The sequence below is a fragment of the Oryza glaberrima genome, chromosome 6 (assembly GCF_000147395.1).
Source record: "Oryza glaberrima chromosome 6, OglaRS2, whole genome shotgun sequence".
In the NCBI taxonomy this organism is placed as follows: Eukaryota; Viridiplantae; Streptophyta; class Magnoliopsida; order Poales; family Poaceae; genus Oryza; species Oryza glaberrima.
The window spans coordinates 2,616,855-2,640,442 of NC_068331.1; the positions used below are offsets into that span (position 1 = coordinate 2,616,855).

General features: G+C 42.9%; 4 protein-coding genes, 1 long non-coding RNA gene and 2 pseudogenes across 11 annotated transcripts; 5 read left to right on the forward strand and 2 right to left on the reverse strand.

Moving 5' to 3' along the window:
* Positions 1-177: 177 nt before the first annotated feature.
* Positions 178-2,637, forward strand: LOC127775963 (uncharacterized; annotated as a pseudogene).
* Positions 2,638-3,050: 413 nt separating this feature from the next.
* Positions 3,051-5,121, forward strand: LOC127775792 (uncharacterized). The gene has a single exon (XM_052302086.1). It carries the CDS (start codon positions 3,190-3,192, stop codon positions 4,381-4,383), a length of 1,194 nt encoding a protein of 397 aa, XP_052158046.1. The 5' UTR covers positions 3,051-3,189; the 3' UTR covers positions 4,384-5,121.
* A 546-nt stretch (positions 5,122-5,667) lies between these two features.
* Positions 5,668-7,219, forward strand: LOC127777699 (uncharacterized). Its single transcript, XM_052304309.1, has one exon. It carries the CDS (start codon positions 5,790-5,792, stop codon positions 7,047-7,049), a length of 1,260 nt encoding a protein of 419 aa, XP_052160269.1. The 5' UTR covers positions 5,668-5,789; the 3' UTR covers positions 7,050-7,219.
* A 3,216-nt stretch (positions 7,220-10,435) lies between these two features.
* Positions 10,436-11,737, forward strand: LOC127776270 (uncharacterized; annotated as a pseudogene).
* Positions 11,738-15,301: 3,564 nt separating this feature from the next.
* On the forward strand, positions 15,302-17,476 carry LOC127777138 (GDSL esterase/lipase APG-like). The gene is made up of 5 exons (XM_052303674.1): positions 15,302-15,604; positions 15,707-15,837; positions 16,305-16,538; positions 16,660-16,915; positions 17,016-17,476. The coding sequence occupies exons 1-5, from the start codon at positions 15,340-15,342 to the stop codon at positions 17,210-17,212; spliced, it is 1,083 nt and encodes a 360-aa protein (XP_052159634.1). The 5' UTR covers positions 15,302-15,339; the 3' UTR covers positions 17,213-17,476.
* Positions 15,509-17,213, reverse strand: LOC127777139 (uncharacterized). The gene is made up of 4 exons (XR_008018262.1): positions 17,075-17,213; positions 16,293-16,903; positions 15,745-15,867; positions 15,509-15,652 (listed from the first exon to the last, which is right to left on the reverse strand). It is a non-coding gene; the product is annotated as an uncharacterized LOC127777139 (long non-coding RNA).
* Positions 17,266-23,370, reverse strand: LOC127777137 (uncharacterized). 7 transcript variants are annotated; one of them, XM_052303672.1, is made up of 9 exons: positions 23,087-23,370; positions 22,780-22,969; positions 22,416-22,611; positions 21,291-21,494; positions 20,465-20,725; positions 19,292-20,373; positions 17,956-19,177; positions 17,656-17,874; positions 17,266-17,409 (listed from the first exon to the last, which is right to left on the reverse strand). In XM_052303672.1, the coding sequence occupies exons 1-6, from the start codon at positions 23,318-23,320 to the stop codon at positions 19,401-19,403; spliced, it is 2,058 nt and encodes a 685-aa protein (XP_052159632.1). In that variant the 5' UTR covers positions 23,321-23,370; the 3' UTR covers positions 17,266-17,409; positions 17,656-17,874; positions 17,956-19,177; positions 19,292-19,400. The 7 variants fall into 7 exon arrangements, with proteins under 7 accessions (XP_052159632.1, XP_052159627.1, XP_052159631.1 ...); XM_052303667.1 differs by having other exon boundaries at positions 17,956-18,325; positions 19,052-20,373; XM_052303671.1 differs by having other exon boundaries at positions 17,956-18,542; positions 19,052-20,373.
* Between the last annotated feature and the right edge of the window lie 218 nt (positions 23,371-23,588).

Genomic DNA, 23,588 nt, shown 5'->3' on the forward strand with positions numbered 1-23,588 from the left:
TGGGGAAGTGTTCCCAACTCCAACTGGTGAACACATCCTAAGTTTTGGACCTTTGAAATGGAGAAATTTTGGTGCAATTTTATAAGAATTGAATTCATTTCATATAAAAATGTAGAATTTTCTCCATTTTAAAGGAGCCTTCACTAGCCTACGAGAAAACTAGGGGAAAAATTTCTAGCTTCCATCGACTCGTGGGCCGCGGCCCAACTTGGCCAAAATCCCCCTGCATCGATCTCCTCGGTGGTGCACCTCGCCGCGGGAGGACGGCGAACCCTCGATGAGCTGACACCCTCCTCATCCTCGCCGGCGGTCGTCTACCTCGCTCCGCTGCGGCGTTCTCTCCCCGGCTACCGGCGGCGGTTCTCCCCACCGCAGCTGGGTGGTGGGTACGGGGGGCCGCCGCTAGTCTGTGCGAGGAGTGGTTCTGTGGTTTTCTGCATGTTCAATCTCCTCCAGCCCTTCCCCTAGCTGAGCAGATTGCTACAGGTTTCTCTCCGAATTCGTGCTTGTTTTTAACTGATCTGTTCTAGTGTTCTGGTAAGGAACATGTCAGATTATTTATTTATTTATTTATTTTGCGGGCAAACGTGTCAGATTTAAGACTAGAAATTTTAATGCATTGGTCCATATGTGCATCCACAATGCATCTGTATACAGGTCTTAGCATTCCATTCACTACCCCACTACAAAGAACACATTTTAGTGTGCTAAGTACTTCAAATTAAAAAAAAGAAAAAAAAACCCGCCAGTGTATGAAAGAATGAAATGATATGCTTTCATTCTTTTCCTGTGGAACAAGAAGCCCCTTGCCCTAATGAAAGGAAAATGGGAATGCGCCAGGATTTTATGATGCTGCTGCTATTGATGATAGTTTTAGAAGTGCTGTTGACGATACTGATTACTTGAAAGAATCATCCTTTCTGTTTTAGCCTCATCAAACACGAAATAGTGTGAGTGCATAGTAGTTTGTTAAATTCTGAACTCTTTGTATTTTCTTGTTAGATTTCAAGTCTTGCAGATGGCAGCCGTCCAGTCTTCGTCCTGGGCAGACATCCAGCCAGAGCTCCTGGGTCTTGTCCTCACACGCCTTCCCTCCTTAGCTGACCGTGTTCGACTAAGAGCAGTTTGTCGCCCATGGCGCTCCAATGCTCGGCTGCAGCCCCTTCCCCTCCGCTCCCTTGGCTCACTCTCCTCGACGGGACCTTCCTCAGCATTTCAGATGGTGAAATTCACCGCTTGCCTTTATCAGATGATGCTTCTTACCATTGCTCCATTGACAACTGGGTCTTCCTTAGCCACGACGATGGTGGGTTCTCGCTTATGAACCCGTTCGCTAAGGCCACATTGCAGCTTCCTAAACTTGATACCATTTGGTGTCATCATCTATGGTACGCTGCGCCCAAGTTTCCTCTCTTTTATAAGTTGGCAGTGCCCTCTCCCCTGGACTTTTCTCCAACTTCCCTCGTTGTTGCACTGATCATGAATCGTTCTCATCAAAAGGCATTGTGCATATGCCAGCCTCCAGTTGCCACTGAGTCATTCAGAGTCGAGGGTTCTACAATGGAGGGCATGCAGGATTTGACCTTCTTGGATGGGAAGCTATATGTGTTAAATAATTTCAATAAACTCTTCATCCTCGAGATTGATGAGAGCCACATAGGTAACCCAAAGATCTCATCCATTGAATGCATAATTGACTCCCAGGATGATTCGACGACTGAACCCCAATCCTTTCCAGAAGATTATCTCATTATGCTGAGGTACTATCTAGTTGAGTCTGGTGGTGGCCTGTTGATGGTGACACGGTATGTTGGCATTGTGCTCCCTCTTGCAGAGCCCAACTCCTTCAAACATTCGCGTACTCTTTCATTCAAGGTCTTTGAAGCGGACTTGACCACCGGCTCTCGCATGTGGAGAAGGGTTACATCTTTGGGGGGTCAAGCACTATTTGTCGGCACACATTGTTCCAAGTCTCTCCCTGCTGCAGAATGTGGTGTACCTCAGGAGGATTGCATCTACTTCATGTGTGATTATTGGAGGCCTTATGCTGGTGATCCTCTTTGTGACTCTGGTGTCTACAACATGAGAAACGGGGTGATCACACGCCGTTGTTGCAGGATGCCACAGCGCCGAGGCTGCATCCTACAGGCCGGGGAGATCCTGCATGGTTCTTCCCTGCTGATGTTGCTACGTAATCTGAATGTAATCCGTCGTACTGTGTGGCATGCGGCTGTTGATGTATTCTGAAGTATCCTATATGGACATATTACATGTAGATAGGCTGATGGATGATGCTTAAATAATGTTAGTACTCCCTCCGTATTTTAATGTATGACGCCGTTAACTTTTTAGCAACGTTTGACTATTTGTTTTATTCAATTTTTTTGTGAAAATATGAAAATGTTTATGTCATGCTTAAATAACATTTGATGATGAATCAAGTCACAATAAAATAAATGATAATTACATAAATTTTTTGAATAAGACGAACGGTCAAACGTTGGACAAAAAGTCAACAGCGTCATACATTAAAATATGGAGGTGGTACTTGCTAATTAATCACTCTGTTCTGATGAAATGTTTGGCTGTCGCTTCAGAAAGTGTAGAGTTCATCATCTTATTCCGTGTATATGCTTGATACCCGGGGTCTGTCCTTTGTTTTGTTTGCTGAGATCGAATTTATCGTTGGAATTCAGTGGGACATTGCTAGTCTACTCCATGTTTGTTTGTACCTGAGAATTGTGGTAGCTCCATGTCATGATGTGCTACATTGATCAATCAACTGGTAAGGTATACGGCAAGAGACATGCCAACCAACACTCACAGGGCTAAGCCTAATTTGGAATTTTGAACATAGGACATGTATTTGCCCTGAATCATGTATAAATTGAACTGAGTTTGTAAACATTAAAGAAGACCTAAGCTAAAAAAAAAAAGAGAGAGGAGAAATTCTAAGAAAATGAGACGTTTGCACTACCGGCCCACACTGCACGGCCGCTCTTCCAAGCCCATATGAAAATCAACAAATGGGCCGTGAATAATTCCGCAAATCCACCCTCTCTCTCAAAAATAAAAAGAAAAAGAAAAGAAAAAAAAAACCCAAACCCCAATTCCCCAATTCGATCGCTCGCCGGCGACGTGTACTCTGCGGGTGGCCTCCGCCGCTGCAGCATCTCCTCCACCGGCGCGATGGCCGCACAGCGACCATGCAATGGTGGCTCGTGGCCGGATCTCCCGTCGGAGCTCCTGGGCCTCGTGCTCCTCCGCCTGCCGTCCCACGGCGACCGCGTCCGCCTCCGCGCCGTCTGCCGCCCTTGGCGCTCCAGCGCGCGGCTGGAGCGGAAGCTTCTGCCGCCGCCGCTCCCGTGGATCTTCCTCCCGGACGGCGCCTTCCTCACCCTCCCCGACGGCGCAGCCCACCGCCGCTTGGCCATCCCCGGCGATGTCGCGCACCTTGTGCCCACAGGGAGCGGCCTCCTCCTCGCGCACAACGACGGCATGTTCTCCCTGATGAACCCGTCCTCCTCGGCGACGACCCCTCTCCCCGACCTCGCCGCGGTCTTTCATGGCGAGATCAAGTGCAAATACCCTGACACCGCATTCCAACTGGGTCAACGGAGAATCACCCCGATCATCAAGGCGGTGGTGTCTGAACACTTCATTGCTTTCTATTTCAACAGCTCGAAGGTCATCATCACTTCTGGACAGCCGCATACAGTGGTGAAGTGGAGTCCTCCTGATTCTAGCTACATCCTCGACATTGCGCTCTTCCAAGGGAAGCTCTACTGCCTAACATTTGATATAGAGAATTGTCAGGAGGAGCTCTACATCCTTGAAGTCGGCGATGAGGAGCCCATGGTGTCTGATGTCAAATGCATACACAGCACTCCTAGAGATGTGGGCGATGAAGACGAAGCATGGTTCAACCCTCACTCCACCGACAGGTACACGTTCCATCGATATCTAGTCGCGGATGGCGATCGGTTGCTCATGGTGGCACGGTGGATTAATCTTAATCTGCCGCCCATGCTGCCGAGAGATAGCAGCATCAAGCGGACTCGCCGATTTGATGTCTTTGAGGCGGTGGACCTGAGCAGCGAACATGGACGATGGATAAAAGTTGATACACTGATGGGGCACTCTCTCTTTGTTAGCGAGAGCTGCTCCGAGTCACTCACTGCCGGAGCTGAAGAAGACTGTATCTACTTCATGAATGATGGCATCACGAATAGGATTCCTAAGGATCCTCTTTCGGACTCTGGCGTGTACAACATGAGAGATGGGATGGTTGCGCCATTGATGCCAGAGACTGCAGTGACAGAGCATCTTGCTGCACATGACGGTCCATGGTTTTCGACTTGGCTTTTTCCAACAGAAACTTAAACTAAGATGGACTGTATACTTTCTTCCGGAGTTCAAGGTATCAATTTGCGATTGGCATCTCCTGTTCTAGAGTTTTGGCATGAACATAAGGAAAAAGTGTCAGTTAAACTTTTAATGATGGTTGAGATGTAATCAGGTGAGTTCTGGAAAGACTAGGGAAAAAGATGATCAGATCTAGGTCCCTTAATGAAATATGTTGCAGCATACTGTTTTGTTGCTATGTGTTTGCAGTACTTGTATGCAAATGTTTGCTTTCTCAAATGCAGGAACACGAATTCATATACAGGGTAAATGTAGGAACTTAATGCCATTACCAGTATAATGCTTGTAGGAAAAGTGTAGTGTTTCAGTATTAGCTCAAAAGAGGTGTTTGGAACATTGGTGCTTTTAACATCAAAATTTTAGGAGAATGCTTTGGTGTCTTCAACTGAGCAGGGAAAAGTAGACAAAGAACTATGAAACTTCCAATTGATTTTCATTTTTTCCCCTTCAAATTTCATAGCAAAATTTCCTGCCCTGTAGGGGTCTCGATGGTGCAATCTCATAATGTAAACACCTCTAATGTAGGGAAGTTCCTTTTGAATTTAATCCTCCTTTTTCCTATAAAATTCCTTCAATCTATATGACCATAGGAGAAGATAAATTCCAACTTGTGTGCGGTGTGTATAAGTGCACCGATTTTTTATTCAGCGGGACATTGCACATTTGCTATGGGAACTGTCAGATTTTTATGAATTGCAGATTTTTATTTATTTATTTTGAAACAGAAGAGCACAGCGCTCCCCTTTTCCATTACTGGAAACGACAATTGTTCAGCTACAGAGCAAACTGAAAAGAAAATCAACATTCACATATATTTTGGCTGAAAGGAACTTTCATACTGTTGAGGAAGAAAATAATTTGCTTTGAAGCAATGGCTTGGACGTTGACATCAGTCTGGACCCTATAATCGTGTTTTGTAGTTGTATCATGATGTGTTTTCATCTGATTATCTTTCGGTAGTTACTCATATGGTTTTGTGCTCTTCTGCTATTTGGCATTCTGGACAGTTTACTCCTTGTTTCTTTGTACCAAAGAGTCGTGGTAGCTCCATATCATGATGTGCTACATTGATCAATCAACTGGTAAGGTATACGGGAGAGATTATACACAAACCAACCCATAGATGGGCCTATTAGGGCCTACTAGCCCCGGTTACTGGCTTACGGCCTACTCCTACTCGTACTCGGCCTTTCTCGATTTCTCCATATAAGAAAGCTATACGATTTCCTCTCTCAAAAAAAAAAATAAATAAAAAGAGGCAGGAGCAGCTATACGATTTCCTCCTACGCGAGAAACCCCAATTCCCCAACCTCGCCGGCGATCGCCGATTATCGCGGCCTCGCCGCCGGCGGCTCCCACCGGCGATGCACCTGTCCCCACAACTCGGCGAGACTATGCCCTCGAAGAAACGGAAGGTAGAGCTCCACGCCGACGATCAGCCTCCGCCAACCCAGGCAATAATGGCCACACCAGAGCCCTGCAGTGGACGCCCATGGCCGGACCTCCCGTCGGAGCTCCTGGGCCTCGTGCTCCTCCGCCTGCCGTCCCACGCCGACCGCGTCCGCCTCCGCGCCGTCTGCCGCCCATGGCGCTCCAGCGCGCGGGTGGAGCTGGATCTTCTTCCGCCGCCGCTCCCGTGGCTCCTCCTCCGCGGCGGCGCCTTCATCACCCTCCCCGACGGCGCGGCCCACCGCTTGCCCGCCGTCCCAAGCGATGCCACGCACCTCGCTTCCACGGGAAGCGGCCTCCTCATCGTGCACGGGGACGGCATGCTCTCCCTGATGAACCCGTCCTCCTTGGCAACGACCCCTCTCGCCGCCCTCGCCGCCGTGCTCCCTAAATTCATCAGGTACAAATACCTCGCCGCCGATAGGCAACGACTTGTCCCGCTGATCAACAAGGCGGTGGTGTCTGATAACTTCACCGCTTTGCTGATCGGAAACCGCACTTGGAAGGACATTGTCACTATTGGATTTTCACCTCCACTTTCACATTTCCCTAGCTCCATCGTCGACATTGCATCCTTCCAAGGGAAGCTCTACTACCTAACATCTGACGTAAGGAAACGTCAGGAGGAGCTCTATATCTTTGGAGTCGATAATGCTAAGCAGATTGGCATAAGATGCATAAGCAGCACCCTGAAAGATATAGGCGAGGAATCATGGTTTGACCCTTGCTCCACCGAAAGGTATGTGACGGAGCAGTATCTCGTCGCGTCCAACGATCGGCTGCTCATGGTGCGACGGTGGATCAATCTTCCACTAATATATCCAAGCGACAGTGGCATTGTTAAGCGAACACGGCGGTTCGAAGTCTTTGAAGCCGCAGACCTGAGCAGTGGCTGTGGAAGGTGGATCAAGGTGGATACACTGATGGGGCATGCTCTCTTTGTTAGCAAGGGCTGCTCCAAGTCTCTCAGTGCTGGAGCTGAAGAAGACTGCATCTACTTCATGCATGAGGACATCAAGAATGGGAAGCCTGAAGATCCCTTTTTGGACTCTGGCGTGTACAACATGAGAGACGGGACAGTGGCGCCATTGTTGACGGAGACTGTAGTGGCGGAGCCTCTTGCAGTACACGGCGGTCCATGGTGTCCAACTTGGCTTTTCCCCTCTGAAACTTGAACTTAGTTGGATAGTATTCTTGCTTCCAGGTGTTATATTTACGATTTCTCTTCTTGGCATCTCCTGATAGTAGAGTTTTGGCATGAACATAAGAGAAGTGTCAATTAACTTTTACTGATGGTTCAGATGTAAATGTAATCAGGTTGATTTTGGTAAGATGAAGGAAACACATTCAGATCTAAGTCGCTCGATGATGTTGGAGCATCTGCGATACTTGTATGCAAATGTTTGCTTTCTCGAATGAAGAAAAATAAAAAACATAGAAACTCGATGGCATTCCCAATATAATGCTATAGGAAATGCAGTGTTTGCTCAAAAGAGGTGTATGGAACATTGGTGCTTTTAACAGTAAGGAGAACGCTTGCTGTCTTCAACTGAGCAGCGGAAAATAGACATAGAACTCTGGAACTTCTATAGTTAATTTTCATCTTTTGTTTTCCCTCCAAATTTATAGCAAAAGTCCATGTCCTGCAAGTAAGTGACACCTATAATGTAGGGAAAGTTCCTTTTGAATTCAAACATTCATATCACCTAACATTTTTTTTTCTCGAAACTTTATTGCCTATCAAATTTGTTCCATCTTCATGGCCCTAAGAGTTGGAGATGGGAATGAGATGCACATCATGTTGCTTGCGTTATGTTCTTCAGCTCATTTGCTGTGGGAGCCATCAGATCCGTGGGTTTGGAGTTTGGAGGAGCTCAAGGAAGTTTAGCTGAAAGGGAAGTGTCATACTGGTGAGAATGAAAATTATTTGCTTTTGCAGCTGTGGCTTGGACACTGACGACTAGTAGAATGAGACAGAGACGGACTGGGATTCGGTGACATTCCCCCGTGATATTCTCGGTGACATTGAGTCACTGACATGTGGGTCCAGGCACATATGGGTCCCACATGTCAGTGACTCAATGTCACCGAGAATGTCACGGAGTAATGTCACCGAATCCCAATCCGACAGAGACATAGGTCTCAAACACAAGTAGATCCTAGTGGTCTATTATCCTTGTAGCAAACACCAGGAAGTTGGGCAAGAACCTTTTGTTGTTGGCAGAGTCCATTGGATGGAATAAGCCAAACGACATATTTACAAACGAAAAATAATTTGTGAATAAAATTTTTATATACGTGTTCTTAATGATCTAAAAGTAAATGCTGAAAAATAAACTGCGATAGAAAACATCAAAATCAACTTTAAAGGGTTGAAAATTTAATTTTTTGTTGATAAGTATAAATGTAAGCAAAAAGATGAGGCCGTTAATTGACATCCGTCTGGAGCCTGTCTTCGATTTTTCGTACCTGCACCATGACGTGGATTGGGTGGTTTTGTCATGATATGTTGTTCTCAGTAGATCATTCTGTAATAGTTACTCCTACATGGTTTTGTGCTCTTCTGTTATGTGGGGGTGTAAAATGTTTCGTGCTCTCGAGTCATTCCATAGGGATCTCATATGATTCTTGGTGTCTCAATCTTTTGTTTCAAACGACCAAATAGAAATTCTCCTACACAGTTTGAATCCTACGTACAAATTTCCTTTTATTTTTCTTTACAAATCAAACAGGGCCTAACTGTTTCAAAAATTCATAAACCGATGAGACTGTTTCTCTGAAATTATCTTTTCCCCCAATACTAGTAGAACTTTAGCCATTCAACGGCAGCCCATTATACACAAATAAGCCCATAGATGGGCCTATACGGGCTTACGGCCTACTCCTATTCGTACCCGGCCTTTCTCGACTTCTCCCTATGTGATGAAGCTATACGATTTATTATTTTATTTATGGGACTACCTATACATTTGTCGATAAATTTTCTCCTAAAAATTTGACAGATATAATTATAGTACAATCGTAGTATAATTACACTGTAACTTATATCTAATTATACTGTAACTTGCATGTAATTACACTGTAACTTATATGTAAGTTTCACATAATTTTGAATCGTTAGATCTATTACAAGATTTGTTTTGGTGAGGAAGAAAACAAATCATAGCACACACATATGTGAAAGAATTTGTTCCCACGACCTCCATTTTACCGAAATAACATGTTACGGAGAGATTTTTGAAAGTTACATACAAGTTACACTATAGTTACAGTGTAATTACACTACGATTGTACTGTAATTACATCTGTCAAATTTTTGGGGAAGAATTTGTCGCCAAATATATAGCAAAATCGATATTTATTTATTATTATTGCTCCTTGGCGAGAAACCCAAGGCCTGTTTACTTTGATGAAAAAAAAACCTTACCAAATTTTGGTATTGCCAAAATTTTGATAGCTATTGTCAAAATTTTGGTAGGATTTCTTATATAGTTATCAAAATTTGGCAGCAAACTAAATGTACCCACTTTTTTGGCAACTTTACTAAAATTTGGTAAGGTTGAAAATGACATCAAAGTGAACAGCCCCCCAAATTCCCCAATCACCACGGACGCCTCTCCGCCGATCGCGGCCTCGCCGGCGGCGGCTCCCCGGGCCCCTTCCTCTGCAGCCAACCATCCACGACCGGCCGCCGCGCCCATCTCCCCGTTCTCCGGAGCTTCCTCCCCGCGACAGGGCGATATATATATATATATATATATATATATATATATATATATATATATATATATATATATATATATATATAGGAAAATTATATACTACTACCGGGAGTAGTTACTCCCGTCTCATCCACCATGCGGGGTTATATATATATATATATATATATATATATATATATATATATATAGGTAAATTCTGTGGTGTTTAGTGGATATTTTCTCTCCAACCGTTGGGGGTTGAGACCCGAAACATTCATGTGAGGTGGACAGGTGTCCGTTGGTTACAATAGGAGTAGCTACTCCTGGGAGTAGTATATAGGCTTCCTATATATATATATATATATATATATATATATATAGACACACACACTCAATTTCAACAATGGTGCCCGGGCACCATGGAGCACCAAACAAATTTACTATGTATATATATATATATACATATGTACATATACATATGTGTGTATATATATATATATATATATATATACACATGTGTACATATATATATATATATATATATATATACACATATGTGTATATATATATATATATATATATATATATATATATATATATATACACATATGTGTATATATATATATATATATATATATATATATATATATTTATATATATATATATATTTATATATATATACACACACGCGCGCGCGTAGGAACAGGTGCTCTTGCAAATTGATTGGTTACTCTGTGTGATTGCAATGCGAATTGATTTACTCCTGATGATAACAAGAAACGCAGGGATTCTGAATCTTGTCCATGAAATTTTGCTAACACTGAAACCTTGATCATCTTAATTTTTTGCAGGCTTGTGCCATGGCCACCGCGCAGTCTTCGGCTTGGTCAGATCTCCGGCCTGAGCTACTGGACATTGTGCTCCACCGTCTGCACTCCTTGGCCGACCGGATTCGCTTCAGAGCCGTGTGCCGACCGTGGCGCCACATCGCGCTGGCTCAGCCGCTTCCTCCTCTAATGCCATGGCTTGCGCTCGGCAATGGTGATTTCCCGATGGTGAAATCCACCGCATGGATGTTCCGGACAATGCTTGTTGCCATGGTTCCTGTGACAATTGGCTCTTTGTCGTGCACGACAATGGTCTCTGCTCCTTGATGAACCCTTTCACCAAGGCTTCAGTTCAGCTACCTAGCCTACCGAAAGTTGCGCCTCACAATGAGCTGCTCTCTGATGCCAAGTTTCACATGACAGTGGTGCCCCCAGCATCCCTTAACTCACCATCAGATCTGCTTGCGGCCGTGCTGATCAGAGATTTTCGTGACACCTTATTTTCCTTTTGCCAGCCACTAATCAACTCAGGTTCATTCAATGGGTGTAGGCAAGGGATGCTAATATCTGGCATTGCATTCTGTCATGGCAAGCTTTATGTTGCTAATCCAGATTTCATGCTATACAAGTTTGATCTCGCTGTTAGTTCTGGTGGCAACCGATATTCTTCGATGAAAAAAATGACTACTTAGGGAAGAATTACAAATCTGGCCCCAAGACATACCTTTATCCAAGGAAGATTACCATATCATCAGGCGATATCTGGTTGAATGTGATGGTAGATTGCTGTTGGTCAGGCGTTGGATGCAAATACGCCCATTTGCAAAATGTGATGATCTCTTGGAGACTGCATGCACTTGCTGGTTTGATGTCTTTGAGGCAGACTTCACTGTGCAACCTTGTCAGTGGAGAAGGCTCAACACATTGGGCCGCAGAGCGCTTTTCATTGGCAAATATTGCTCTAAGTCTGTCTCTTCAGAAGAATGTGAGGAAGTCAAAGAGGACAGCATCTATTTCATGTGTGACTATGTGAAGTCAGATCAATCTGTTGATCCTCTTCGTGATTCAGGTGTGTTCAACATGAAAACTGGAGCGATAACGCCATTGTTGTCGAGAACCAATGTGGCGCTGCCACGTCATTTTGGCCGATGGTGCCTTTCATGGTTTTTCCCCTCTGAAGCTAGGTAATTATCATCAGAAGCTTTTGATTGTTCGAGATTTTCCTTTAGTTGCCTGAGACCTGAGTAATAATGTCGCTTCTTGTTATCTGAATGATCAGTTTTAGTGCATGAACAACTAGTACTTGTCAAGTATGTGCTGCATGAGATATGCTGAACGAATTAACTATTATTCTGCATCAGTTTGATCTTAATGATGTTTTTTGCGTTCGCTACTAATTTGATATGCATTTTATTTCTATATATAAAAGGTGAGGCTGCTTCAACATGTGGAGATACCTATATATTAAAAAACAGAGGTAGTATATCTCTACCACACATAAATTTCTTTCTTTTGACTGTACACCATATCAATCCTGGTTGAAAAGCTGGGGACTTCTCGAGAGGATATATCTGAACTTTTTTAGGAGATTTGATTTCACATGAGTTTTGTCATCATTAATTCCTTTTTTTTTTTGGCTGTGTCACTAGCTAGCTGCATCAAACTCATGCAAAATAAGTTTGCGCCAGGGATCGAAGGAAGATAGATATTTATTATTGTTGTCATCAACAAGTAAACTGTCTTCGATTCAAACATTAAGCAAAATCCAGTTAATTTACTTATCGGTTATACGTGAAAAACTGGTAGTTTAGATCAAAGATCAAAATGCGTTCAGCTCATATTTGCAAAGAGGTTGCCAATTTTAAAGCAAACTGTTACTCCTTCCATCTAAAAATAAACAAATCTAATATGAGATGTGACACATATAATAATATATTTATTTATTTTGGGTTTTAGAAGTACAACCCAACTACTGTTCCGCCGGCTCGCATGAGTGATTAGCGAAACCCAACGAACGCACCGCGCACGCACGTACGCAACACCACCCCACCACACACGGGGATTGGCACGGATCACCCACCCTATCGGCGGAACCTGCTGGTGGAATGTGGAATTAAATTTGAAAATATACTGTTGTTTCGTTTTTTTTTCAAAAATATTCGGGATGTAAATTGTTTGGTAGAAATATACATCGTCTCGCACATCAGTTGCGCTGAAGTGATCGGGCGTGACGACACGAGCAGTCTCGCACATGCACGAGAGTGACGGGGCGTGACGACACAAGCAGTCTCGCACGGGGACAGCGCGAGACCGAACGGTCTCACACATGGAACGAGCGAGAGCGAACGGCTTCTTTGGTGAGCTACCGCTTAATTAATGACTAATCACCTAATTAGCAATTAACTAATAATAATTAGTGAGTAATTACCCTGATTAGCATTTAATTAATAGTTAATCGCTAATCAATGTAATTAAGCAATTTTGATCAGCCCTACTGCACGGACTCGCTCGCTGGTAATGCGAGACCGACCGGTCTCGCTATTTCATCCCGGGAGACCGCGCGGTTTCATCGCGCGACACCGTGCGGTCTCGTGTCATCGTGCGAGATCGTCTATATCGTCACGTTTACGTTATTTTTGCACAATGTTTGTGCTAGACCGGCGGTATAATTCTGCCAAAAAAATTATAATATTTTTGAGAAAAATCCAAATTAACAGTATATTTTTAAATTTAATTCGTGGAATGTGTGGCTAGAAAGAAATAAAATAACTTTCAGGCAAATGGACCAACCTGAATTACGCACGGTGATGCAGGACATTGGGCAGTGCGAGCTCGCGCTACTAGTTTAACCTAGCTGTTGTTAGCCATCCCAACTCAAAGTGCAATATGTAAGTTTTTTTTTTAAATCCCCCTCTCAAGCTTTGGATCTCTGTCATGAAGCTTACACTGTAGCATGTACTATCTCTATATTTTAATATATGATACCGTTAATTTTTGTCCAACGTTTGACCATTCGTCTTATTAAAAAATTTATGTAATTATCATTTATTTTATTGTGATTTGGTTTATCATCAAATGTTCTTTAAGCATGACATAAATATTTTCATATTTTCATATTTGCACAAAATTTTTGAATAAAACGAATGGTCAAACGTTGGTCGAAAAGTCAACGGCATCATACATTAAAAATACGGAGTGTGTAGTTTTTTCACCCTTTACTTAAATATCCAGCCTCTGCCGTCTTCCTTCTTTTTTAATCCCCTGCCTCGCCATCGCATCGCACACCCTCGATTGCGCACGATTCGATCGTCTTCCTCAGGGCGGGTCCTCGTTGGATCCGTGTGTGCAGTAGTTCTTCCTTTCCCCCTAACGCAAAGAATTTTCTTCTTTTTTATTAACATTAAAAAAAAGAATATAACTAAAAGAATTGGCAATATATTTTTTTTAACTTTTGAAAGAGGAAGGTGTTTCAATTAGATGGATTTCAGAATAAATTATTTTTCCACAATTCCTTTGAGCAAATATATCTTTTTTTTCCTAATATAATGTAATTAATCTCTCTGCATCATATCGATCTTCTTTTTTTTTTTGACTAAACATATCGATCTTCTTATCTTAATTATTTTTAGTTGTAATCAATGCACACTAGCTAGTAATCACTAATCAGTGACATATTTTTTTTTCCTGAGAGATTTCACATGATCTGTCTGAACATGCAATTTCTTTTGCTTGCCTGTGTCAAGCTGATGAGAAAACAAGCTTGTGCCAGAAACTGAAGCAGACCAACAAGTGAACTGTTTTTTCACTGTTCCTGATGTGTTGATTTGATCCACTTGGGTAGTGTTGATCTGTGTCCTGAACAGCTAACCAACAACTGCGAAGACATCGATGGGGTTACAACTTGTGTGTGTGTGTGTTTTAAGGGAGTACCATCGAAGACTCGAAGGACTGGAAGTCTGGAACTATGACCTGCCTCAACCGCAATGCATGTGTATCAGCAGGTGGTTAATCGTCACGTCTTCCTGTCCAGGTTTTGTGTGGTTAAAGGATGTTATCCGCTGTCCAACAACGGGTTCAGTTAGCAAGTGCCAACCAGACAACCATTTGTGCTCAAATATCCGAACAAGCCTGGAAGTAAATATCCCCTATAGTTTTTAAGTATTTGATCCTATTTAGTTTTTGAACATACGTTTGCACATTCATGTTATTTAAAAATAAATTTTATGTAAAGATGAAAAGCATAAGACATGTTAAAAGTATTTTTAAATAATCAAATAAATCAAAACAAAATAGATGATAACTACATATTTTTTAAAACAAGACGAATGATGAGATATATGTTTAGAATTCAAAAACATCAACCATTAAAAACCAAAACCAAACATTAGAAACCAAAACCGAATATCCTTACCTGAGATTGCAGAGTACAAGTAGCGACTCGCACCTGCTGAATGCTGACTGCTCCCTGCGTAGTGAAAAGCATAGAGATAGAGATGATTATTGTATCGCTATCAGCACTGCTTTATTTGGTAGTACAAGGGCCGTGGGTTGCGAGTATGAATTCTGGGTCACCATTAAGCAGTTGACAGTTGGGTGTCACAGTGCAACCGTGCATTTAACTGCACAAATCGATGAGTGGTACAATTAAACAGCCGTCGTGTCGGCACAGGTAGCTCGCACCATCTTAAATGTTGGGTTTCCTACGAAAAATACAACAAAATCTCTCGCATCATACTCAATCCGTTTCACAATGTAAGTCATTCTAGCATTTCCCACATTTATATTGATGCAATGCTAGACTGACTTACATTGTGAAACGGAAGAAGTATTATGGTATATTACCACTTTTAGTCTTATATAAGTGTGCTTGGTTACGTGCCATCCACAGCTAAGCTAAAGCTACCTAGCTAATAGGATACACTGATTAGGAGAACAATATGGCACAACTGAGGCTTACGCTGCTGGCTATGTCTTTGCTGATACTCTCGCCGGCGATGGACGGCGGCGGTGGCGGCACCGTCCAGGCGCAGATCGTGCCGGCGGTGATCTCGTTCGGTGACTCGACCGTCGACGTTGGCAACAACAACTACCTGCCTGGTGCCGTCTTCAAGGCCAACTACGTGCCTTATGGGGTGAACTTCGGCAGCCGCCGTAAGCCGACAGGGAGGTTCTCCGACGGCAAGATCGTCACCGACATCACCGGTTGTTAACTTCACACACGAGTACACATAGACCATAGTTACCTGCATGCTATTTTTGCAAAGTTGCAATTATATATTTTGGTTAAAAAATGATATGATGCAGCTGAAACGCTTGGCTTTGAGAGCTATGCACCACCGTACCTTAGCCCGCAGGCGAAGGGGGATAACCTTCTCCTTGGCGCCAACTTTGCCTCCGCGGCGTCCAGCTACCATGACGACACGGCCGCCATGTATGTGAGTACATAAATAACTTGTCCCAGCAAGCTACACATAAATAGATACTTTTTTTTAGTGAAACATAAAGCTACGTATATAGATAGAGAGCTACAAGTGTTTACTTAATTAGTTTAACTTATTAGCTACTCCCTCCGTACTCATAAAGCTCGTAAAGAAAGTCGTTTAGGATAATATTTAAGTCAAACATTGGAAATATATAAATTATGAATAACTCTCAAGTTGTTGTTTAAAAATATAAAAATTATATGAATATATTTGTCTTGAAAAATACTTTCATAAAAGTATACATATATCACTTTTTAATAAATATTTTTATAGAAACAATAAGTCAAAGTTATGTTTTGCAGACCGTGTCGCTGTCCAAAACGACTTCCTTTACGAATATGGAGGGAGTACAAGCTAAGGTTCCTATTTTTGGTGAGGTGACAAATGACAAATGGTCAAATGCATACCTTTCTTTGTAGGATGCAATTACTTTGACGCAGCAGCTCAAGTACTACAAGGAGTACCAGTCCAAGCTTGCGGCGTTGATCGGCCAGAAGAATGCCACCGCCATCCTGTCCGACGCGCTGTATATCGTCAGCACAGGGACCGGCGATTTCATCCAGAACTACTACCACAACGCCTCGTTGTCAAGCCGCTACAACGTCAACAGTTACTGCGACCTCCTCATCAGCATCTTCTCCGGCTTCGCCAACGTCAGTACGCTGCCACCGCCTTCATCGTCTCAGCTTCTCTACAACTGCATGCGTTGCACCGGCACTCTGGCAGCGAGCTGTGTGTATGGACTTGTGACGATAGCTTGTGCTGTGGGTGCAGGAGTTGTATAGGTTGGGGGCGCGGCGGATTGGTGTCACGTCTCTGCCGCCGCTGGGCTGTCTGCCTGCCACAATCAGGCTGTATGGCAAGGGCCGCAGCGGGTGCGTGGAGAGGCTCAACGGCGATGCTGAGACCTTCAACAACAAGCTGAACATCACTGTCGAAGCGCTGGCGAAGAAGCATTCCGACCTCAAGATCGCCATCTTCGACATCTACACACCGCTCCAAAACATGTCCGAGTCACCTGCATCGCAAGGTAATAGAAACAAGGTCAAGTGATCGGATGGTCGTACGATTAATAATTGATGAGAGTTCATCATGCGTGTTGATCACACATTCAATTAAAAAATGATTAGGCTTCTTGGAGGCGAGGAAGACTTGCTGCCAGACAGGGACAAGGAAGACGAGGGTCTACCTCTGCAACCCGGCGACGGCGGGGTTGTGCCGCAACGCCAGCGACTTCGTGTACTTCGACGGTGTGCACCCTTCAGAGGCGGCCAATCTTGTCATCGCCGAGTCCACGATATCGGCAGGGATAAGCCTAGTTACCTAACTCACTCGGTCTGACTCTGAACTCTGAACTACCATGGCAGGTGCATGAAGGCGCTACAGTTCATCATCAATTAGTTTCGAAGGTTGTGTTGTGTTTTCAACCTAAGAAAAAGTGTTCTCCAGTGATCCATTCGCATATACAAACAATATAGTTTGTTTCTATAAATATGTGCGTCAGTCTCCTACTGACCTGCATAACTGCAAGTTAAATCCAACTTAAAACATGTCATCCAACTAAGTATGAATGACGAACAGTGTTACTCTACTCTTTTTTTTCTTCTTCATTTTTATTAAGATTTTTTCCTACCCAGACTAGCAGCTCTCAGAACATGCTGTAATGATCTTAACAGAAAAGAAGTCAAATCGTTTGCCAATTAAGGAGATGGTTATAATGCTTTAAGTAGTTCAGGAGCAAGAGCAAATGTTATAAATAGAATAGTGTACCAGCCGGTTTTCCGAAGTACGTAGTTGACCCGACAATTTTGATTCTTGGCCGCACTTTGTTTGGTTGACACATTAAATAAAAGTTAAACAGAGCGCAAAGCTGTATATCACCAATCGCCCATAAGATAACTATTCCAGCTTCTCCGCCAAAGATATCCATCCAATCCACCACCAAATCCCATGAAATGAACTGATGTGCGCATACATCAGGGCCAGCGGCTGAAATTGATCCTCACGTCTTTAACAAAAACCGATCTATGCCTTAGAAATTTCTCAAACTAACAAGGAAAAAAAGCGTACCTGCAAATCATCTGCTGGTGCTTCTGGAATGGATTTAATCCCAATTAACATGAAAAATTGAGCACCTGACAGTAGCAAAAGGTCAAAGGAAAACTATGTTTTGGGAGAGATTCATTACCCATCAACAGAAGCATTGCAACCTTCAAGTTAGTAAGCGCTTCAGACAGCTTGAGGAGCTATCCGGAATGCTGTTCTCTGCACAGTGCACATCTCCACCATGTGAAACCAGGTCAAGAAGAGATCACACTATTTTGATCCTTTGCTTTTCAATCTTCACGCACGGATCAACACAGCAATACTGGTACAGTCGTCCAGAGCAGATGATGTGGGGAACCCATCATCATGCAGTAAGTACAAGAATGACCAGCCACTGGAAACATTTTTTAAGAGATTTAATCCTTCATGGCATGTATACCATCAGTGAAATAATAATTGTCAATAAGAAAGCAGCAATTTTCCCTTGCACACCGTGAACAACAACCCAAGCACTAGCTTGTCCAGAATCCAGAATGGTCAAGCCATCAATATTGATCTCGATCTTCCTAAGAGTTGGTTGTCATTTCATCCACGAGGTGATGTCCCAAAGGCTAAAAAGTATGTGCAGCACACCATATTCAATAATGCAACATCCATTAAAGGTCCTATTATTTGAACTGGACACAGATCGAGAACCAATGTAGTAACCCCACGACACTGTGGCAATTATAGTCATCAAGAGTACCAGACATGGTACAAAAGCAGAAATTTTATTAGATTTCTCCGATTAACACATCATATAAAAATGACTTAGACCTAAATATAATATCCAGCAGCCATCCACGTTTTTAGTTCATGATATTTAACTTCATTAAATAAAGTAGTGCTCACAAACTAGCCACATTACGACAAAGAGAAAATGACAGCAGAAACTTATATAGTTATATTTGCATTTTGCAATTTAAGGTGGTATGAGTAGTAGTTTTCTTGACCGACCGCCCTAGTATGTTCCACAGTTGCTATTTTACACTATCTAGAACCAGCAGATATTACTTTACATTATCGAGTACTAAGAGTAATCAGAATTTGTTGTAGTGCTTGCAAAAAAAATAAGACCTACCACCATTCAGGGAGGAAATGGTCAAAAGCCCATATATCCAACTTGACAGCCAAAAGGAGAACACATTCCGCAGTTACATCAAATCATATCTGAACGCATTCAATGTGCATGCCTGCATTATGTGCCCTGCTATATGAGTTAGGAGGTGCCATCAGTACTTAAGGTAAAAACCAAGGACAGTTTTATTCATCAATGATGTAGCCCCTGTGGTTGGGGCCACTGAGCCCAGCATCCAACAACCTTTTTGCTCCTGTTCTTCTTGTTGCACTTGTCAGTTGTAATAAATTCTTCTGGCGTTCTTTGCCAGCCGGGCAAAAGAGTTTGTTCATTTCTGCCCGGGCAAAAGAGCCTATGTTCTAAAATGAAACTTCTTGTTCATACGAAGGATAATGTCTTCAAATGCCTCAAAGCCATCAAAACTTTGCCCTTTCTTATTCCAGTTCAGCAACCTATCATGAAGATCAACCAGAAAATCTCTTTGACTTGCCTCATCCAGCACTTCAAGCAATGAATATAAACATTTGAGCAAGTATGGGTTTGTCTTGCTTTTGAGTTGACTGACAAAATGATCGCATATATCTTCACGTTCAAAGATCACTGCAGACATATTGATAATAAGGTCAAGCCACCCGAAGACGAGAGATGCACCAGCTGAAGCCCATGTTTCAGTAAAACCTTTGCAACTAGCTGAAAAACTATCATTACAGATATGATCTTTTGTTTTTCTCTGCACCTCATTTGACTCCAGAACCTGTCCAGTGCTTGAGTAGTGCAGAAGCATATCGCAGTCCTGATCATTAACAAAACTAGAGGACACGAGCAATATTCCTAAAGGAATCCATAAATGCAGAAAATTAAAGTGTATAGGAAGGTCTGATAGTTCTTCATCTTGCACTTGACTATTAGCAGTTTTGCTACAGAACTTCACACAGCGATCATCAAATTCTTTAATCAGGGAACTGACAGGGTTGGTTGACAAATGTAGCTTCTCTGTATCCCCCACTGTCGGTATTCTTAGTTTCCTCCTATGATTTACAGTACTAGTATGGTGGACATGGCTAGGGCCCTTTTTGTTGTTCCTGGCCCAAGAATGTGATAACTCCAAAATATTCCCAGCCAAAATCTGGCGTTGATCTTCATTAGAGGGGCATAACACCCAAGAAAGGTACATGGCTGCCCTGTGAGCAAGATTGACATCTCGAATTGATTCAGAAATTATTTCCATGGATAATGCTTCTGATAAATAGCCGTGTGAACCTTCCCGATGAAAAAGCAAAGCAGTTGCAAAATTGAACCAAAGAGGGAAATTCACAATCATCGACCTGCAGCATGCCAGCACCACAATTGTAAGCTTAGCGCTGCACAAAATGCTAAAAATCCTTGTAGTCATGTTTGTTTGTTGAACAAGCGTACCAAGAAGAATTGTATTTTACTGATCCCTTAGATGAATGTGATTGTGAGTCAATATATGAGGTTAGATCCACAAATTTTCTACATGATAGAGGCCCAGTTAGTATTGCAAGCAAGTCAATATGTTGGTGTGGGAAGTAATCATATGAAAAGGGAAGTTTCTGCCCCAGTTCCATGGATATTCCCCATGCCATTGGCTCAAAAAGTACATCTAATACTGATGACACAACTGCAGTTTGAAGTTCTAGAACAGCACCCAGACCCCTGCATTAATAAATGATATACAATAATATAATATATGTAAAAGAATAAATAAATATGTAACACAAAAACAAGCTCAGGATGTTACATATAGTTCATTGGCAAAAGCAACCAAATATACAGAATCATGTAAATTTAACATCATTAATAGGGCAATCTATACGATACTAGCAGCATTCAGACCATTAAGGAAGGCAACGAAACATAAAATAATCAAGATTCTTGTTATTTTTACTACCAGAGGTATCAAGTTGAGGAAGGAACTGCTAATTGAATTTAATAACAAATAATAGAATTTGTGCATGCATTTACTTATTTTCATGTATTTCCAAGCCAAGCCCTGAAGAGATCATTGGTGTCTTGGTGGTAGTCATCTCAAAATTTGTTTAGTCATTTTTGACATCTCTAAAATGAGCTTTCACTTCGCTCACTATAAGATCGATACACACCATCTTTAAATCATAACAGACTAAATATGCTTGGATAAACTGACTGACAGAGGCACAAAAGACTGAGTCAAAGCAAAGTATAAAACATTTACTAAGAATGTTTTCAAGTGCGTACTTACGTCACAAGAAACCAAGTATGAAATAATGATCTCATCTCCATAAAAGTAAGTGGTGAACAAACCAAACATATTACAAGCACACGCCATGCCATCCGATCATGCAACTCTTTTCTGAGACAAAGCAAGGGCCTTCTAATTGCTTCCTGTAGTAGTGCTGAAAATTCATGTTTTAGAGTCGATGGATCGATATGCCATAAAAGGATCCTACCACAAAAAGAAGACACTATGTTAATATATAAGATATATATATAGAAGAAGTAGCAGGAAGATTTCAAAGGTAACAGAACAAAATAAATTACCGCTTTCATAAAGAATAAATATAACAGATTTATATTTATGCCTGGTTGTTTTTATACAGTGATGCATGTACCCTGCAACAAATGGTCTCCCTGGTTGTTTGCTGCTGTGTTTGGGTACCCTGCTGGGTAAAGTTTTACTTCTGTTCCAAATGCTAGATGTTTAGTTAACTAGAAAATGCTTCACTATTATGGCAATTGGATGGCATTGTCAAATAACAGTGAAAGCCTCTTTGTTTTTGTTTTTTTTTTTTGGTAGCTTTTATGCTTTAACTTCTGTATTGTACTCTGTAGCTGTGCATCTTTTCCAGTAAAGGAAAAGAGGGAGTGTATTCGCTTCTCTGTCTCCAAAAATATATATATAAAAGATTACGTAAAAATTAAAACCGCCAATAAGTTTGAAGGGAGAGGACAAAACAAAGGTGATTGTATTGTATAAGCTGAACAAATCACTAACTTTTGAGAAGTTTCCAAAAACTTCTGAAGTACCATTTTACTTTAGCATTTATTTCCATGTTGCTACAACATGCTTGCGGCCAAGCAATTTTTCATATTCCTACAGGCTACAACATGCTCGCGGCCAAGAAATTGCACGTATTCAAACACATTGGGGGACAGTACAACATCAATACATTCTGAATTTATGATTCCTTACATCCTTCTGTAATTAACAAATACACGACTGCTAGGCTTTATTAACTCGCGTGATTTTCTCAAGGCGGCACGGTGGCAAGGTACACACCTGAAAACTATATGTCGACATGATAAATCCATATGTAACTGACACATTTTTACCTCAGGGGGATTGTGTAATCATTACGACTTTTACCTCAGGTGGATCGTGTAATCATTAGGAAGCACTTGATAAGTTGGATGCCTCGTTAACACTGAAGAAATGGTCCCCATATCACAGGTACTATCTTCATCTTCTCTATAGTACGGCAAAGGAAAGAGACACCGGTAACGAGGGGATAACAATGCCGCTTTCACAACTGCATACAAGAGATCATAGGAGTGGTCTGCGACTGCACAAGAAGGAACACAAACGATCAAAAATTAACTCGCTAAGACAATAAACTGAACATCATTTCGCAGTCAGAGGGTCACACACATGACTTTCCTAAGGTGGCACACCACATTGCAATTTGCAAATAGTTGGATGCTGCAAATACAGAAACAAAACCACATCTCACCATCAGGATCCCCCAGTTTCTCCAGGAGGGCAGCGCACGAGTGGACCAGTTCACGGCAATCCCCTGGAGCGACGGAGCTCCCGACAGTGAGCATCTCGGCGCCATCGATATGATCCACTCGACACGACACCGACGCAGAGAGCGCGGAGACGGTGGTGCGGACAAGGCAATCGACGCGAGCCCTATCCACCTGCGCCACACCACACCACACCACTCCATCCCAATCAGCACAACCGCACGAGGGTTACCAGAAGACCATGGAAACCGCAGCAATGGGAGAAGGAGAGAGACTAAACTAAGTCGTTACCTCCATTGGATCGAAGCACATGAGGGAGAGCACCGCGTCGAGAACCCTAGTCCCGGACGAGGAGGAGGAGGAGGCGCCGCCGCCGTGGGGGTTGAGGGCGGTCGCGAGGGAGGAGACGGAGGCGGCGAGGGAGTCACCGGAGCGGCCGCCTCCGGGAGGGGGGTGACTGCGGCGGCGGGCTAGGTCGGTGAGGAGGCGGGCGATGGCTTCGAGGGGAGAGGGAGGCGACGCCATTTTTGGGGTTTGGTTTGGGCGGCGGAGAGGCGGAGACTGGAGGGGGAACGGCGGGAGACTGGGTGGTGGGTGACTGCCGCTGCCGCCGGCGAGAAGAGAAAACGGAAGCCTGCAAATGCAATTGGGCCATAGGCGAATTCTCTTTTAGGCCCATAAGGAGGTCCAGTAATATAAAAAGGCCCAGTGTTTCGTTTTGCAAAACTTACCCCCAAAAATTGGAAATTTTCGTTTGCGAAGTACAAGGAAAGTTATATAGTAGTAGAACCAG

Excerpts from the sequence above, each read along its gene's own strand:
- LOC127777699 (XM_052304309.1), top strand. The coding sequence starts at position 5,790 with ATGCACCTGTCCCCACAACTCGGCGAGACTATGCCCTCGAAGAAACGG.
- LOC127777138 (XM_052303674.1), top strand. The coding sequence starts at position 15,340 with ATGGCACAACTGAGGCTTACGCTGCTGGCTATGTCTTTGCTGATACTC. Across the intron at positions 15,605-15,706 it reads GATCGTCACCGACATCACCG|CTGAAACGCTTGGCTTTGAG; the intron begins GTTGTTAACTTC and ends GATATGATGCAG. Across the intron at positions 16,916-17,015 it reads CGAGTCACCTGCATCGCAAG|GCTTCTTGGAGGCGAGGAAG; the intron begins GTAATAGAAACA and ends AAAAATGATTAG.
- LOC127777137 (XM_052303672.1), bottom strand. The coding sequence starts at position 23,320 with ATGGCGTCGCCTCCCTCTCCCCTCGAAGCCATCGCCCGCCTCCTCACC. Across the intron at positions 22,612-22,779 it reads GAAACTGGGGGATCCTGATG|TCGCAGACCACTCCTATGAT; the intron begins GTGAGATGTGGT and ends CTTCTTGTGCAG. Across the intron at positions 20,374-20,464 it reads GTAAAATACAATTCTTCTTG|GTCGATGATTGTGAATTTCC; the intron begins GTACGCTTGTTC and ends GGCATGCTGCAG.
- LOC127775792 (XM_052302086.1), top strand. The coding sequence starts at position 3,190 with ATGGCCGCACAGCGACCATGCAATGGTGGCTCGTGGCCGGATCTCCCG.